The sequence below is a fragment of the Orycteropus afer genome, unplaced genomic scaffold, assembly GCF_000298275.1.
Source record: "Orycteropus afer afer isolate SDZICR_OR568_19922 unplaced genomic scaffold, OryAfe1.0 scaffold00033, whole genome shotgun sequence".
NCBI classification, from domain to species: domain Eukaryota; kingdom Metazoa; phylum Chordata; class Mammalia; order Tubulidentata; family Orycteropodidae; genus Orycteropus; species Orycteropus afer.
In genome coordinates this window covers 14,948,056-14,964,651 of record NW_006921620.1, presented here as the reverse complement: position 1 = coordinate 14,964,651, position 16,596 = coordinate 14,948,056, and the positions used below count along the sequence as shown (strand labels likewise).

Below are 16,596 nucleotides of genomic sequence, written 5' to 3'. Positions count from 1 at the left end.
AATGCTCTTAGTCAAGTGTTCATCAGCAGATGAATGGATAAATAAGATGTGGTACATAGATACAGTGGAGTATTATCCAGTCATAAAGAGAAATGAAATTCTGATGCATGTGCTATGACATGGATGAACTTTGAAAACATGCTCAATGAAGTAAGTCAGAAATAAAAGGACAACTATTGCATGATCCTACTTACTTTAAATATCTAGAATGGGCAAATGCATAGAGAGAAATGTTTATTTGTGGTTACCAGAGACTGGGGGAGTTATTACTGAAGAGGTACTGAGTTTCTCTTTGGGATGACATAGACCATTTGGAAATGGATGATAGTGATGGTAGCACAACATGGGGACGTAATTTCTATCACTGAATTTTACACTTAAAAATGGTTACAATACTACACTTTTTTTTGGTTATATATATTTTTTGTTGAGCTCTGATGGTGTAGTGGGTAAGGCATTTGGCTGCTAACCAGAAGGTTGGTGGTTCAAATCCACCAGGTGCTCTGCAGAAGGAAGAAGAGAGCATTTACTTCTGTAAAGATTTACAGCCTTGGAAACCCAATGGGGGTCATTATGAGTCAGAATCAACTCGATGGCAGTGGGTTTTATATTTATCACAATAAAAACGTGATCTTAGTTAATTTACAAAGTAACAATTTATGGTTTAAGATAAAGAGAACATATATAGAAGCCAAAAATTTTGTATCTAATCCTCAAATTCTATCATTATGCAAAGATTAATTAGGAAGCTATTATTTCTTTTTTCGGAAGCTATATTTCTGAACAAAGCAGACTATAACTAACAGAAAAACAATCTTCACTTAAGGAAAGTCTGATAGTTCTGTTTAATATTCTGGAGAATATTTTAATTAAGAGAGTTGTTGTTGTTGTTGTTAAGAGTTAAGAGAGTGATATTGCTAATTATCAGTTTTTTAGTTTATAGTTTGATTTTACTAGTAAACCCAGTAAAAAAGTTTTTTTTTTCCCAGAACACAAGGTGACAATTTGCATGCTTCTGTTTGTTCTCTAAATAAGGTTGAAAAGTTTCTTCTTTGAAAACAGTTATTTAAAATTAATCTCTCTGGGCATTTTAATGATTTAAAACATAGAAGAATAAATGTGAAAATAAGGAAAAAAACAAGAGAAAAGTTTTTTAATTTCATTGGGATACCTAGAGTAAACAGAAATGAATTAAAAGGAAATGTTATTTACCTAGAAGCTAACAAATTTACTAAACATTATTACGGAAATTTCACGTTCCTGACAACTTACCTTTCAAGATGAACATAATGTCGAGAAAGAACGTTTTTAACCAAAAACACAGTCTTTGCATAAGCTTCTGGACCGATCAATTTTGAAAAATATAATTTTGCACGAAGAAAATACCCAACGGGCCATAGCCACTCCTAAAAAGGTGATTTAAAATGAAAGAAAAAAGATCTATAAATACCTAAAATTACTGAAAAATAATTTTAATTGAAAACTCAGAAACATAAAGTAAAATTCTTACAGGTCCTTGGTGATAATTGAAACCTTTAGCAAGATTGTAGTTGTCATTGTCTAAGGCATTGTCATAAACTCCACAGTAAACCATATCACTGCAAAAGGATTAAAATTTAAGTTAAATGAAAGATTAGATGTTATATAGAAAGCATTAGAAATATTTTATCAAAGATAAGAAGAAAAATCAAATTATTTTGTCCTCCAATCTTTAGACTAAGTTCAGCATTTAGTACATTAGTAGATACTGAGTTCTGAGGACTTTAAGAATGGGTTAGCAAATGATTAACAAAGACTTATAGGCTAATATAAAAAATGTAAAATATTCTGGGAGATTGCCTTCAAAGAGTTGTCTGACACTAAATATTGGTTGGTTTAAAGGCAATTACTTAACTGGGCCTCTAAAATATTTATAATAATTAAAATATACACTGAATAACCTGAATTAATAAACATTAAATGTAATGTTTTATTAATTATTATTGATTGGGAAAGTTATTTGTTATAGTTCTCCATGCGGTTTATTTTAAAATCAACACCAGCAAAAAATCTATGAAGGTTAGGGTACTATAGACTTGGGCCTCTCTTTGTATGTTGATATAAAAGCAAGCTGATGATGGATATCATGTGTTAGAAACTCAAGAAAAAAATAGTTGATAAAGGAAATATAATATAGTACATATACATATAATCATAAAGTAGAAAATAAATATTTATTGATTTATATAAAGAAATAGAGGACTAGCTGCATATACATTTGTTGAGAAAAATGGAAGGAATAACAACTTTAAAAATAATAATTCTCTTTAAGGAGTAGAAATGGAGGCAGGGTGATGCATCAAGGGACTGATATTTTTTATATAAGTCCTTCTAGATATTTAAGACTGCTCTGGTGGTGTAGTGCCTAAGGCATCTGACTGCTAACCAGAAGGCTGGCGGTTCAAACCCACCAGCCACTCCTCAGAAGGAAGACTGGGCAATCTACTTCCATAGTGATGCTGCCTCAGAAACCCGAGGAGGGGTTGCTGTGAGTTGGATCCGACTCCACGGCAGTGAGTTTGGGTTTTTTTTGGTTTAGATATTTTGGAGCTCTGGTGGTGTAGTGCCTAAGGCATCTGACCACTAACTAGAAGGCTGGCAGTTCAAAGCCACTAGCCACTCCTCGGAAGAAAGACTGGGCAATCTACCTTCGTAGAGATACCACCTCAGAAACCCAAGGAGGGGCTGCTATGAGTCGAATCGACTTGATGGCAATGAGTTTGGTTTCTGAAGTTTCTAGATATTTGCATGCATTACTCTGATGAAAATAAAAACGTCCATTCTCTTAAGCTTAGTAATTATTCTATGAATTTATCCTTGTAGCCTTATTTATAATAATTTTTAGCAGTAAAAATAAAAAATAATCAATGCTTAAATAGCAAATTTGACATGAAAAAACATGCAGCAGAAAAAATATTTTCAAATACTTTTTATTCACACAGAAAATTTAAGTGATAATCATTAAATTTAAAAGGAGAGAATATACAATTCTCTGTGTAAACTTGTTGCCATTGAGTCAATTCCAAATCATAGTGACCCTATAGGATCAAGCAGAATTGCCCCATAGTTTCCTAGACTGTAAAGTGTACAGAAGCAGACTGCCACTTCTTTCTCCCATGGAGAGGCCAGTGGGTTCAAACCATTTACCTTTTGGTTAGCAGTCGAGAGCTTTAACCACTGTGCCAGCAGGCCCCGTATTTCTATATGTAGTATGGCTCAAACTTGTATGAAGATGCACAGAAAAGACTGGGCAAATGTGCCAGATGGCAATGATGTTTATCTCTGGATGAAGGGATTATAAGAGATTTTACCTTTATTTTATAGACTTATGTATTTTGGACATCTGCAATAATCATGTAATTACTAACTACTTTTATAAGAGCTCTGGTGATGTACTGGTTAAAGCATCAGGGTGCTAACCAAAAGGTCAGAGGTTCCAATCCATCAACAGCTCTGCAGGAGAAAGATGAGGTCTGATTTCATAAAAATTTACAGCCTTGGAAACCCTACGGGGCAGTTCTACTCTATCCTATAGGGTTGCTATGAGTTGGAATTTACTTGATGGCACTGGGCTTGGTTTTGTTTTTTTATTATCAGAATAAAATAAGCATTACAAAATATTCATGACTTATTTTATAAACTTAAAATTCTTTGATTATTGAATACAGGATAAGTCAAAGGCGCTCTGAATATCAATGCTTAATTAAGATAGACAAAGCATGTTTATAAACTCAGAATGCAATTTTAGAGAGATTTTGTTGATAAGCCAAAAAATTAAGGTTGTTATCAATGTATTTGGTATCAATGTATCAGTGTATAATAACAACAACATTCTCAACACTTATATTCCAACTTACTCTGGATCCAACGTTTTCATGCCAAGGGGACCAAGCAATTTTTTTTCTGCAACCTCCAAAGCTTTCCATGCTTTTTCTGCAGTAAAGAGCTCAGGGGCCTAATGAATGTCATAAAACAAACATACAAACTCTGTAAGATCACAGAAGAATTCGTGTCCACTCAGTGAAATATAAGCTATTAGTTAAATTATTCATAAACTTGGAAAAGAATGAAACTATTTAAATTACCGTATAGGTCAAAATTTGAGTGCAGATACAAAACCATATCCAATTCTGAGGCACACTTGGAAGCAAGCACTGTTCTTGGCCTTAGAAGTTAGGGAAGCTGTTACCCAACCAAAACCAAACACACTGCCATCGAGTCAGATCTGACTCATAGCGACCCCTCCTGGGGTTTCCTACGGTATCACTACAAAGTAGATTGCCCAACCTTCCTTCCGAGGAGTGGCTGGTGGGTTTGAACCGTTCTGTCTCACTTTAAGAAAATGTACCAGCTCCAAAAGGAAGCTGCCATACACTTTATGAAGGCAGAGGACACTTAAATGATCTAATTCATTCTTCAACAGATTTACAACTGTTTGCTTTAAGTGAACCTGGTACCCATTTTGTTGCTCCTAGGGTCATAATATAATACAGAATCTGCTTTCAATAGTGTGAGTAAATTTACCTGCCATTTGAAAAGGAGAGAATGCTTGGTGCCTGCATTAATTTTAATGGTTGAATAAAATCAAATGTACACTAAGTTGAAGCTACCTCTGTGTACCTATCAATTTTTAGTCTACTACAATTATAGCACTATGTTTAGTACTCTTTTTGATAAAGTGGATACAGTCAGGCAGGAACAGAAAAGCACATATCTTTGCTATTTACTGCCTTTATAGTTTATTTTTTTAGATTAAGGAGAGTTGAAATAAGGAGAAAGTCAAGAATTCTTGGTTAGATAGAACTAATTATAGCAATACAACAAAGAAAATGGGATATAAGTTAAAGCTACACACATGAGTTCACTAGTCCAGAGTTTCCCAACTAGCATTCTGAGGCACTGATAGTGGAATACTAGCATGGCAAACTTGGTAGAGGTATTCCAAAATATAGATACCCTCAGCTTTCAAAGTAGTTGGGCAAGGTCTGGGCCAAGTGAAGCAGCTAGATTTGGCACAAGCAGCCTAATGCACTTAGCCCAGTGCTATACAGATAACTATTAGTTTTTACATATATCATGATATGAAAGCACTTCATTAGTCAATATCCACTATTTTCTATTTTTAAATACTGAATGAGACAAGTTTAGGGTGATTGCATAATACTTTATTCATGACAAAAGATTATATGAAAGTAATAAACAATATACTTTTAAGCAATTAAATGGATTTGAAAACAAATGGGAATAAAGAACTAAGTAAACACTATCCCAACATTTTTAAAACTTAAAACAACAAACAAATCACTTACTACAACCATTGCTATGGTGAAATTAGGCCTGAGCTGGTAGTCACACCAAGGACTGGAAGCTCCATAACTATCTTTGTATATGCCACGCTTGTGAACCAAATTAGGATGCTTTTCGTTAGGATCTGAAGGGTTTTCAGAAACATGAAATAGCTTTTCAAAGTGGTCCTGTATTTTTCTATTCCATTCATCATAGGAGACTGTTACAACCCTTCCTGAAATATGATAAAAGACATGGCAGTTTTAAACACAGAAAACAATAGATACATCCAGCTATAGCCCCAGAGTGATAACTAGTTTACCCATTTTTATCTACTAGAAGGCAATATATCATTCACTTTTTGAAATGTCAGAGTCCTCTCAAGATTACCTTGAAAATAAAAATTATCTTTCACTTCATTATTATAAAATTATTTTTCATTACATTACACAAAAAAAATTATTATACTCCAAAAAAATTATCTGCTTGTCTTTACTCTTACATGTTTGATAAACTCCCCTTATTGAGCACCTGAAATGTGACCAATCTGAATTATGATGTGTTGTTAAACGTAAAATACATACTGGATTTTGAAGATTTATCACTCTCCAAAAACAATGTAAAATATTTCATGACTAATTTTATACTGATTACATGTTGAAATAATAATATTTTGTGCACATTGAGTTAAGTAAAATATATTATTATAATTAACTTCATGTGTACTTTTTCTTTTCTTTTCTTTTTTTTGATGTGGCTACTTTGTTGTAGGTGTTAGTTGCTGTCAGTAGATCCTGGCTCATGGTGATCCCAAGAATTCAGATAGTTCTCTTGGCTGTAATCTTAATGGAAGTAAATAATAGTCAATACTTCTATAGTACTACTGGGTGGGTTCAAACTCTCAACATGTCTGTGCCATGTAGAGACCTAATGTGGCTACTGGCTCACATGATGTTTCTATTGGACAGGACTGTTCTAGAAGAGACAAGTATTTCGTAACTAATCACAGAAATACAACTTGCTCATAGTCATACTAAGGAAAAATAAAACAAACAAATTCATTGCCATTGAGTTGATTCGACTCCTACCAACCCCTCCTTGGGTTTCCAAGGCAGAATCTCTACAGAAGTAGATTGCCCAGCCTTCCTTCCGAGGAGTGCCTGGTGGGTTTGAACCGCCAGCCTTCTGGTTAGCAGTCAAATGCCTTAGGCACTATGCCACCAGAGCTCCTAAGACTTTATAGAAGGAGCTTGTTCCTTCTTTCTTCTGTGTAGCAGCTGGTGGGTCTGAACCACCAACCCTTTGGTTAGCAGCCAAATGCTTCAAACACTACACCACCAGAGTCATAGATTACTGAGGAAAGAGAGCACATACAATAAGTCGATAAATATGGAGCTTTTATATCTCCGCTCAAAGTTCCTGTAAAAATATGGCTAATGGCAATTACAATGTTCATATTAATAAATTTATGACTTTTCTTTCCTCTTAATCTAAAGGATATTCTAATATTAGCCTACTGAGTCAAATGATGATTAAGTAGGTTAAAATAAAAAGGCACATTCAAAGTTCTTTGTAAATAAAATGAACAGTTTACCATGTCTTTTTACTCTGACTTCATGATAAGGAAAAATATTTTTTTTGGATAATTCCAGCAACCAACGCACAGCAGATTTACTCAGGCCCACAATTTCCACAGCAGAGCCATCTCTAAAATTAAAAATAAATTGTATCCTGTAAGTTGGAGTCTTTAGAGCACTACTTAAAAAGCATAAACACATAATTTTCATAGATTAAATAACCAGTGCATTATATGAACAGCTATAAAACACTTTATAGGAATGGGTATTATATAAGAGATTTTTCCTCTTATTATTTTGCCATTGTTTACTTTCTGAATATATTTTAAAAAAAATTCTCTGAAGTTGTTGTTTGTTGTTGTAGAATGGAGCTATGGAGTAAAATGAGAAGAAAGCAGGAAAGAGGTATGAATAAGGAATCAGAAAATATTGAGACTACTACAAAAAAGATAGTACACATGGGATATAGGACTGGAGAAAGCCAGAAAAGATTAATATAATTTACATAATATTTACAATCTCATTTTTAATGGAGAAAAAAGGGAAAAAATAAGAGCTAACAATATGCCAAAACAATCAGTTGTTTAATTTGCAAAGCATGTTAAAAGACCTACTAATAAATAATTATGACAATTCTGACTAAAGATAAAATTTTAAATAAAATAGTTTCTCAGACCTGAGGCGATATTAAGCATTTTAAAATCAACAAAAAGAAACATTCCTTAACTGACAAAACGCTGGGACAAAAGACAGGAAAAATCAAGGAATAAAAAGGTTCAGCAAGGAATGAAATGATTTTATGAAGAAGAGGACAATTAGTTGTTTTCCCTATCTACAAAAGATAATGACATAGTAACATGTTTACAAAGAAAGCACTTTAGATTAAGAAATGTCTTAACCACTGGGATAATGAATCATAAAACTTTTCTTTGAGGTAAATGTATCGAATCAACCAGAGATAACATACAGAAGAGAATATATAGCTTTACTTCGTAACTTATGCCAAGAATATCGTGTGTGTGTGTGTGTGTGTGTGTGTAATGGTGAAGGGTGAGTAGAGAAGCAGGAGGGAGTGAAAAAGGGAGAAAGGAGAAGGGGAGAGGGAGAGATTTTAACTGACATTACGAAGACTTCATGGTTAACAGAATAAAAGATTCCACAAAGTTTTTTCTTTTATTAAAGGGCATAATAGTCCAAGCACTGTAAAATAAACAATACCTTGGAGTGGCTGGGATTCCTCTGTTTCTAGCTCTGTCACTTTCTCCCATTTTATCCATCCATGTACCACAATTTAAGCGATTTCCTCCATAAACAAATCCTGTTTCATCATTAACCCCTGCAGTTATATTGAAACCTAAAAAATAGAAATAAACCATTTATAAAATTTCAAGGTATTATAGTAAGTAGGCCAACTGCTCTGGAGAGAAAGTTGGTAATATCTAAAAGGCTGAACATGGGCATATTCTACCATACAGCAACTTCATTTCCAGATATGTATTGAAGGGAAAGCTTTGCCTATGTATACATAGAGACATGGATAATGATACTCATTGCAATGCTGCTTGTATTACCAACACTTCTGCCCCTCCCCCCCAAAAAATTAAACTGCCCTTTGAGAGCGGAGGTTTATTCATACAATGGAAAACTTTCCATTGCATTTAAAATTAATGAACTGAATTTATATGAATAAAAATGGATAAATCCCCAAAACAAAATGAGTGGACAATTTGCAAAAGGATATGCATAATAAGATGCCCTTTCTGTAAAAATATAAAACACAGATGATAATGTGTACAGGTATGTATAGTCACCACTTGTCAATGGTGGTTTACGTGTTGCTACGATGCTGAACAAGTTTTAGTGGAGTTTACAGAGTAAGGGGGACTAGGAGGAAACACGTAGTAATCTATCTGTACAAATCAGCTAATGAAAACCCTGTGGATCCCAACACTCTGATCTGTGATGGATCATTAGGATCACACAGGACAAGGTGGAGTTTTGTTCTGTTTCACATTGGGCTGCCCTAAGGCAGGGGCCAACTTGATGGTAGCTAACAACAAACAACATATACGCTTATATAGGTATGTCTTATGCAATAATGTTTATGTAAAACTGTAAAATATTTAAAACAATTATACTTGGTATATATATACACATGGGGGGCGCTCTGGTAGTGTAATGCCTAAGGCAACTGACTGCTAACCAGAAGGCTGGCGGTTCAAACCCACCAGCTACTCCTCGGAAGGAAGATGGGGCAATCTACTTCCATAGTGATACTGCCTCGGAAACTCAAGAAGGGGTTGCTATGAGTTGGGTCCAACTCGATGGCACATAACAACAATAAGAACAACAACATATATACACATTATATTATCAGGTATATCCTCAGAGTCTTGTGAAACAATAATAAAAGTTCTTATATTTATGTCAATGGAGTCTCAGAAGGAGAGAAGAAAGACTAGAGCTGAAGACACAGTGGCTGAACATTTTCCACATTTGATTAAAGGCATAAATTTAGTTTCAGGAAGATGATCCTGAATGAAATTCAGGTCACAGAAAAAACATCATAAACTCCTGAACATTAAAAGAAAAAAAAAATTTTAAAGTTCTAGAGAGAAAAGATACTTTACCTTTAGGAAACAACAATTATGAATGACAGTGAAATTCTTAATCGAAATCAAGGAGATCAAAAGAAGAGGTACAATATTTTTCAAGTGCTGGAAAAAAAAGAACTCTCATTTCCAAATTCTAAAATGAGTGAAAATATTGCTCAGGAATGAAGTTGTTGTTATGTGCCGTCGAGTCAGACCTGACTCATAGCGACCCCTCTTTGGGTTTCCGAGGCAGTATCATATGGATGTAGATTCAGTAAGAAGCATCTTTAATATTCATCAGTAAGTGCTCCAAGTCATCCTCACTTTCAGCAAGCAAAGTTGTGTTATCTGCTTATCGCAGGCTGTTAATGAGCCTTCCTGAAATTCTGATCCAATGTTCTTCTTCATATAGTCCAGCTTCTTGGATTATTTGCTCAGCATTCAGATTGAATAAGTATGGTGAAAGGATACAACCCTGACACACTCCCTTCCTGATTTTAAACCATGCAGTGTCCCCTTGTTCTATGTGAACGAAAGCCTCCTGATCTATGTACAGGTTCCTCATGAGAACAACCAAATGTTCTGGAATTCCCATTCTTCTCAATGTTATTCATAATTTGTTATGATCCACACAATTGAATGCTTTTGCATAGTCAATAAAACACAAGTAAACATCCTTCTGGTATTCTTTGCTTTGAGCCAAGATCCATCTGACATCACCAATGATATCCCTTGTTCCACGTCCTCTTCTGAATTCAGCTCACATTTCTAGAGTTCTCTGTCAATATACTGCTGCAATCTTTTGTGAACTATCTTACTTAAGATTTTACTTGTGTGTGATATTGATGATATTGTTCGATAATTTCCACTTTCTGTGGGATCACCTTTCTTTGGAATGGGTACAAATATGGATCTCTTCCAGTTAGTGGGCCACGTAACTGTCTTCCAAATTTCTTGGCACAGCCAAGTGAGTGCCTCCAGCGCAGCATTTGTTTGTTGAAACATCTCAGTGGGTATTCTGTCAATTCCTGGAGCCTTGTTTTTTGTCAATTCCTTCAGTGCAGCTTCAACTTCTTCCTTCAATACCATTGGTTCTTGATCATATGCCACCTCCTAAAATGGATGAACACTGAGCAATTCTTTTTGGTACAGTGACTCTGTGTATTCCTTCCATCTTCTTTTGATGTTTCCTGCATCACTCAGCATACTGCCCATAGAATCTTTCAACACTGCAACTCGAGGTTTAAATTTTTTCTTCAGGTCTTTCAGTTTGAGAAATGCTGAGCATGTTCTTCACTTTTGGTTTTCGAACTTCAGATGTTTGCACATTTCATTATAATGATTGACTTTGTCTTCTTGGGCTGTTCTTTAAAATTTTTCTGTTCAGTGCTTTTATTATGTCATGCATTCCATTTGTTTTAGCTACTCTCCATTCAAGGGCAAGTCAGAGTCTCTTCTGATATCCAGTTTGGTCTTTTCTTCCTTTCCTGTCTTTTTAATGACCTTTTGCTTCCTTCATGGATGATACTCTTGATGTCATCCCAGAATTCGTCTGGTTTTTGGTCACTGGTCTTCAATACATCAAATCTGTTCTTTAGATGGTCTGTAAATTCAGGAGAGATATAATCAAGGTTATATTTTGGCTCTGGTGGACTTGTTTTAATGTCTTAAGTTTCAACTTGAACTTGCATATGAGCAGTTGATGGTCTGTTCCACAATCAGCTCCTGGCCGTGTTTTGGCTGAAAATATTGAGCTTTTCCATTGCCTCTTTCCAAAGATGTAGTCAATCTGTTTCCTGGATACTGCACATGTATAGCCATTTGTGTTGTTGCAAAAAGGTATTTGCAATTAATAAGTCATTGGTCTTGCAAAATTCTATCATGTGATATCCTGCATTATTTCTATCACTAAGGCCATATTTTCCAGCTATTGGTTATTCTTTGTTTCCGACTTTTGAATTCCAATCACCAGTGATAATGAAAACATCTTGAATGCATGTTTGGTCAATTTCAGACCCCAGAAATTGGTAAAAATCTTCAACTTCCTCAACTTTTGTTTTGGTGGTTGGTGTGTAAATTTGAATAATATTAGTTATTAATTGGTCTTCCTTATGTGCATATGGATATTATCCTATCACTGACAGCACTGTACTTCAGGACAGATCTTGAAACATTGTTTGTGATGATGAATGCCACACCATTGCTCTTTAATTTATCATTCTGGGGATAGTAGATCATACGGTTGTCTGATTCAAAATGGCCAAAACCAGACCATTTCAGATCACTAATGCCTAGGATATTTATCTTTATGTGTTCTAGTTCATTTTTGACAACTCCAATTTTTCTAGAATCATACTTCTTATATTCATGGTCCAATTATTAATGGATGTTTGCAACTGTTTCTTCTCATTTTGAATCATGCCACATCAGCAAATGGAGGTCCCAAAAGCTTTACTCTATCCACATCATTAAGGTCAGCTCTACTCTGATGAGGCAGCTGTTTCCCAGTCGTATCTTGAGTGCCCTCTAACCTGAGGGGTTCATCTTCCGGCACTATATTGGACAATGTTTTAAGGCTATTTAGAAAGTTTTCCAGTAATGTAGCAGACAATGTTTCACTGCTATTCATAAGGTTTTCACTGGCCAATTCTTTGAGAAGTGGATGGCCCCTTCCTTCTTCTGAGTCTGTCTTATTCTGGAAGCTCCACTGAAATCTATCCACCATGGGTAACCATGCTAGCATTTGAAACATCAGTGGCACAGCCTCCAGTCTCAAAGCAACACACTAGCCACCATGTTAGGACAAACTGACAGACAAGTTCATCTGCCTTAGCTGTTCCAAACTGCTCTAAAGATGCCATTAAAAGACAGAAGTTGACAGAGTGATTAAAAAAAAAGTGTTTCAACTTTCTTTGTCTATAAGAAATTCACTTCAAATATAACAATATAAGTAGGTTGAAAGTAAAAGGATGGAAAAAAGTATACCATGCAAACATTAATTCTTAAAATTACGATTGGCTCCCACGAGCCACTCCTTGGAAGGAAGGTTGGGCAATCTACTTCCATAGTGATATTGCCTCAGAAACCCAAGGAGGGTCATTATGAGTCAGATCCGACTCAACAGCAGTGATATATTGATATATGGATATATACTGATATACTGATACCAAGTAAAGTAGAATTCAGAGGAAAGAACATTTCCAGGTCCAAAGTAGGACATCACATAATTTTTCAAAAAGGGTGAATTCACCAAGAAGACATAATAAACCTAATGTGTGTGCACTGAACAACAGAGCTTAAAAATATGTTAAGCTAAACTAGTAGGACTGAAAGGAAAATTAGACAAATTCATAATTATAGTGGGGAACTTCAACACCTCACTCAGCAACTGATACAAAACTGAAAAGAAAAATCAGCAAGAACAAAGAACTGAATAATATCAGCAATCAGTAAAATTTAGTGGACATGGGCTGTGGATGGACCCTAATCACCCAATACTAGTTATTCAATATCAGGGAAAGAACCTGCTCTCCCACCTCCATTCAATCTAGTAAGGGAATACATATGAGCTAACCATAGAGGATGTGCACATGAATGAGATCCACTATACCCAGTAGTGAGAAGAAATCACACGTAACCAACAGACACCACCAAAGTCACAGATAGACCAAAGCCACAAAACGACACGAAATAAAATAACACAAAGGAACAAAGACATTCTAAAGAGAAAGAGAAGAAATAAACCTTCAGACATATCAAAACAAATCCAAAAAAATCAGAACAAAACAAATGTACATAAATCATTAATGAAATATATAAATAAATAATGCCTCAAAGATAGCAGACAACAGCAAATCTATGAGTAAACAGGATAAAATGGCTCAAATAAATGAGCAAAATAAAGGGATGGAAAACTGAGGGAGAAATGGTAGTAGAACTACCTGGTTAGGAATTCAAAAGACTTATATATAAGAGCCCCTAAGAGATCAAGGAAAATACAGACAAAATCCTCAAAGAATTAAGGAAAAAAAATACAAGGAAAAATCGACAAAATAAGTAGTGAAAATTATATAAAAACAACTAGAAATCCAGAAGATTAATGATCAAATATTAGAAATTGATAACTAGGGAAGGTCACAGAAGTAGAACTGAAGTAACAGAAGAAAGAATCAGCCAAGTAGAAGACAGATCCATTGAAACAAATGTATTTAAAGAACAATCAGATGAAAAATGAAGAAAGCCTAAGAATTATGTTGGACACTATTAAGGAAAAGAATTTATACATAACTAGAATTCTAGAAGAGAAGGAAAGAAAAAAAAAAAGCACAGAATTTTTGAAGATCTACTGACAGAATCTTCCCTAATATGAACAATAAGAAAGCTTCCATCCAAGAAATTCAATGAACCCCATACACAACAAACCCCAAAAGAAAGCCACCAATACCAATCATAATCCAACTTTCCAAATTCAAAAGACAAAGGAAGAATTCTGAGAGCAGCTCATGACAAACAAACACACCTACAAAGGGGCACAAAAAAGACTAAGTGCCAATTTCTTAGCAGAAAATATGTGGGCAAGAAGGCAGTGGGATGACATATATAAAACTCTGAAGGAAAAGAATTACCAACCAAGAACCATGTGTTGTTTTTGTTATTAAGTGCCACTGAGTTAGTTTCAACACACAGTGACCCTATGTACAACACAATGAAACACTGCTCAGTTATCTTCCATCTTCACAATTGTTGCCAGGCTTGAACCCATCATTGCAGTCACTGTGTCAATCTATCTTATTAAGGGCCTTCTCCATTTTTTTCTGACCCTCTACTTTAACAAGCATGATATCCTTCTCCAGGGACTGGTCCCTGGTCCCTTCTCACAATATGATCAAAGACTGAGAGATGAAGTCTGGCCATTCTTGCTTCTAAGGAGCATTATGGCTGTACTTCCTCTGAGACAGATTTTTGGTTGTTTTAGCAGTCCATGGTCCATTCCACATTCTTTGCCAATACCACAATTCAAATGCATCAGTTCTTCTGGGGTCTTTCTTATTCATTGTCCAATTCTCACATGACAATTATTAAAAATATCACAGCTTTGGTTAGGCATACCTTAATCTTCAAAATAATATCTTTGCTCTTAAACACTCCAAAGAGGTCTTTTGCAGCAGGTTTGCCCAGTGCCAAAAAACAAAAACCCACTGCGATTCAGTTGATTCCAACTCACAGGGACCCAAATGAAATCCAAGGTGGTAAATCTTTAGATCTTTAGATTGCTCCATCTTCCTTCTGCAGAGTGGCTGGTGGGTTTGAACCACCAACCTTCTGGTTAACAGCCAAATGCCTTAGGCACTGTGCCACCAGAACTCCTCACCCAATGCAATACATCATTTAATTTCTGATTGTTGCTTCCATAGGTGTTGACTGTAGATCCAGGTAAAATGAAATATTTGATAATTTCAATCTTTTCCCCATTTATCATGATGTTGTTTATTGGTCCAGTTGTGAGGATTTTGGTTTTCTTTATGTTGAGTTATAATCTATTCTGAGGGCTGTAGTCTTTGATACTCATTAGAAAGAGCTTTAAGTGTTCTTTACTTTCAGCAAACAAGATTGTGTCAACTGCATACTGCCAGCTGTTAATGAGTCTTTCTCCAATCCCGATGCTGCATTCTTCTTCATACAGTCTGGCATCTCAGAATGAGTAAGTATGGTGAAAGGAGAAAGCCCTGATGCACACCAATCCTGATTTTAAACTATGTAGTATCTCCTTGTTATGTTCAAATGACTGCCTCTTGGTCTATGTACAGGTTCTTCATGAGCACAATTAAATGTTCTGGAATTCCCATTCTTCGCAATGTTACTCATAATTTGTTATGATCCAATCAGTCAAATGCCTTTGCATAGTCAATAAAATACAGGTAAATATCTTTCTGGTATTCCTCGCTTTCAGCCAAGATCTATCTGACATCAGCAATGATATTCCTCATTCCATGTACTTTTAGATTCTGGCTTGACTTCCTGGCAGTTCCCTGTTGATGAACTACTGCAATCACTTTGAATTATCTTTAGCAAAATTTTACTTGTGTGTTATGTTAATGATATTGTTCGATCATTTTTGCATTCTTTTGGATCACCTCTCTTAGGAATGGGCACTAGTATGGTTCTTTTCCAAGTGGTTAGTCGAGCAAATATCTTTGCTTTGTTTTCTCGAGCTGCCCTTTGAAATCTTCTGTTCATTTCTTTTATTTCATCATTTCTCCCATTTGTTTTAGTTGCTCTCCATTCAAACACAAGTTTCAGAGTCTCTTTTGACATCCCTTCTGGTCTTCTCTTTCTTTCTTAAGGTATGATGTCCTTGATGGCAACCCACAACTTGTCTGCTCTTTGGTCACTTGTGTTCTAATCTATTCTTCAGATGACCTCTGAATTCAGGTGGGATACACTCAAGGTCACATTTTGGCTCTTATAGACTCGTTTTCATTTTCTTCAGTTTCACCTTAAACTTGCATATGAGCAATTGATGGTCTGTTCTATAGTTATTCCCTGTACTCGTTTCTCACTTAAGATACTGAGCTTCTCTATTGTCTCTTTCCACAGATGTAGTTGATTTGATTTCTATGTATTCCATCTGACAAAGTCCACGTGTATAGTCACTATTTATGTAGTTTAAAAAAGGTATTTGCAATGAGCAAGTTGTAGGTTGTGCAAAATTCTATCATGTGATCTCAAATATAATTCCTGTCACTAAGGCCATATTTTCTAACTACTGATCTTTATTTTTTTTTTCCAGGTTTCGCATCACAGTCACCAATAATTATCAATACATTTTGATTGCACATTTGTTCAATTTCAGACTGTAGAAGTTGGTTAAGATATTCAATTTCTTCTTCTTTGGCTTTAGTGGTTGCTGTCTAAATGTGAATAGCAGGGTATTAACTAGTCTTCCTTGTAACAGTATGGATATTATTCTATTCCTGACAACACTGTACTTCAGTATAGATCTCTCTTCCCCGCCTCCCATGATTATGGGATTTATTGGTGAAGTAACAGGCTACAATTCAGGTTCAGGAATGTGCTCAGGATACAATTCTCCGATCAGG

General features: G+C 35.3%; 1 protein-coding gene across 1 annotated transcript in view; it reads right to left on the bottom strand.

Annotated features, from left to right (window-relative positions):
- Positions 1–16,596, bottom strand: part of AGL (amylo-alpha-1, 6-glucosidase, 4-alpha-glucanotransferase) — a 102,143-nt gene that overhangs the window by 13,459 nt on the left and 72,088 nt on the right. Inside the window, exons 27-32 of the mRNA XM_007936094.2 lie at positions 8,121–8,256; positions 6,920–7,032; positions 5,349–5,560; positions 3,897–3,994; positions 1,511–1,598; positions 1,273–1,406 (exon numbers count right to left, since the gene is read on the bottom strand). Of these exons, the coding sequence (XP_007934285.1) occupies positions 1,273–1,406; positions 1,511–1,598; positions 3,897–3,994; positions 5,349–5,560; positions 6,920–7,032; positions 8,121–8,256 (781 nt within the window). The remainder of the gene's footprint in view (positions 1–1,272; positions 1,407–1,510; positions 1,599–3,896; positions 3,995–5,348; positions 5,561–6,919; positions 7,033–8,120; positions 8,257–16,596) is intronic.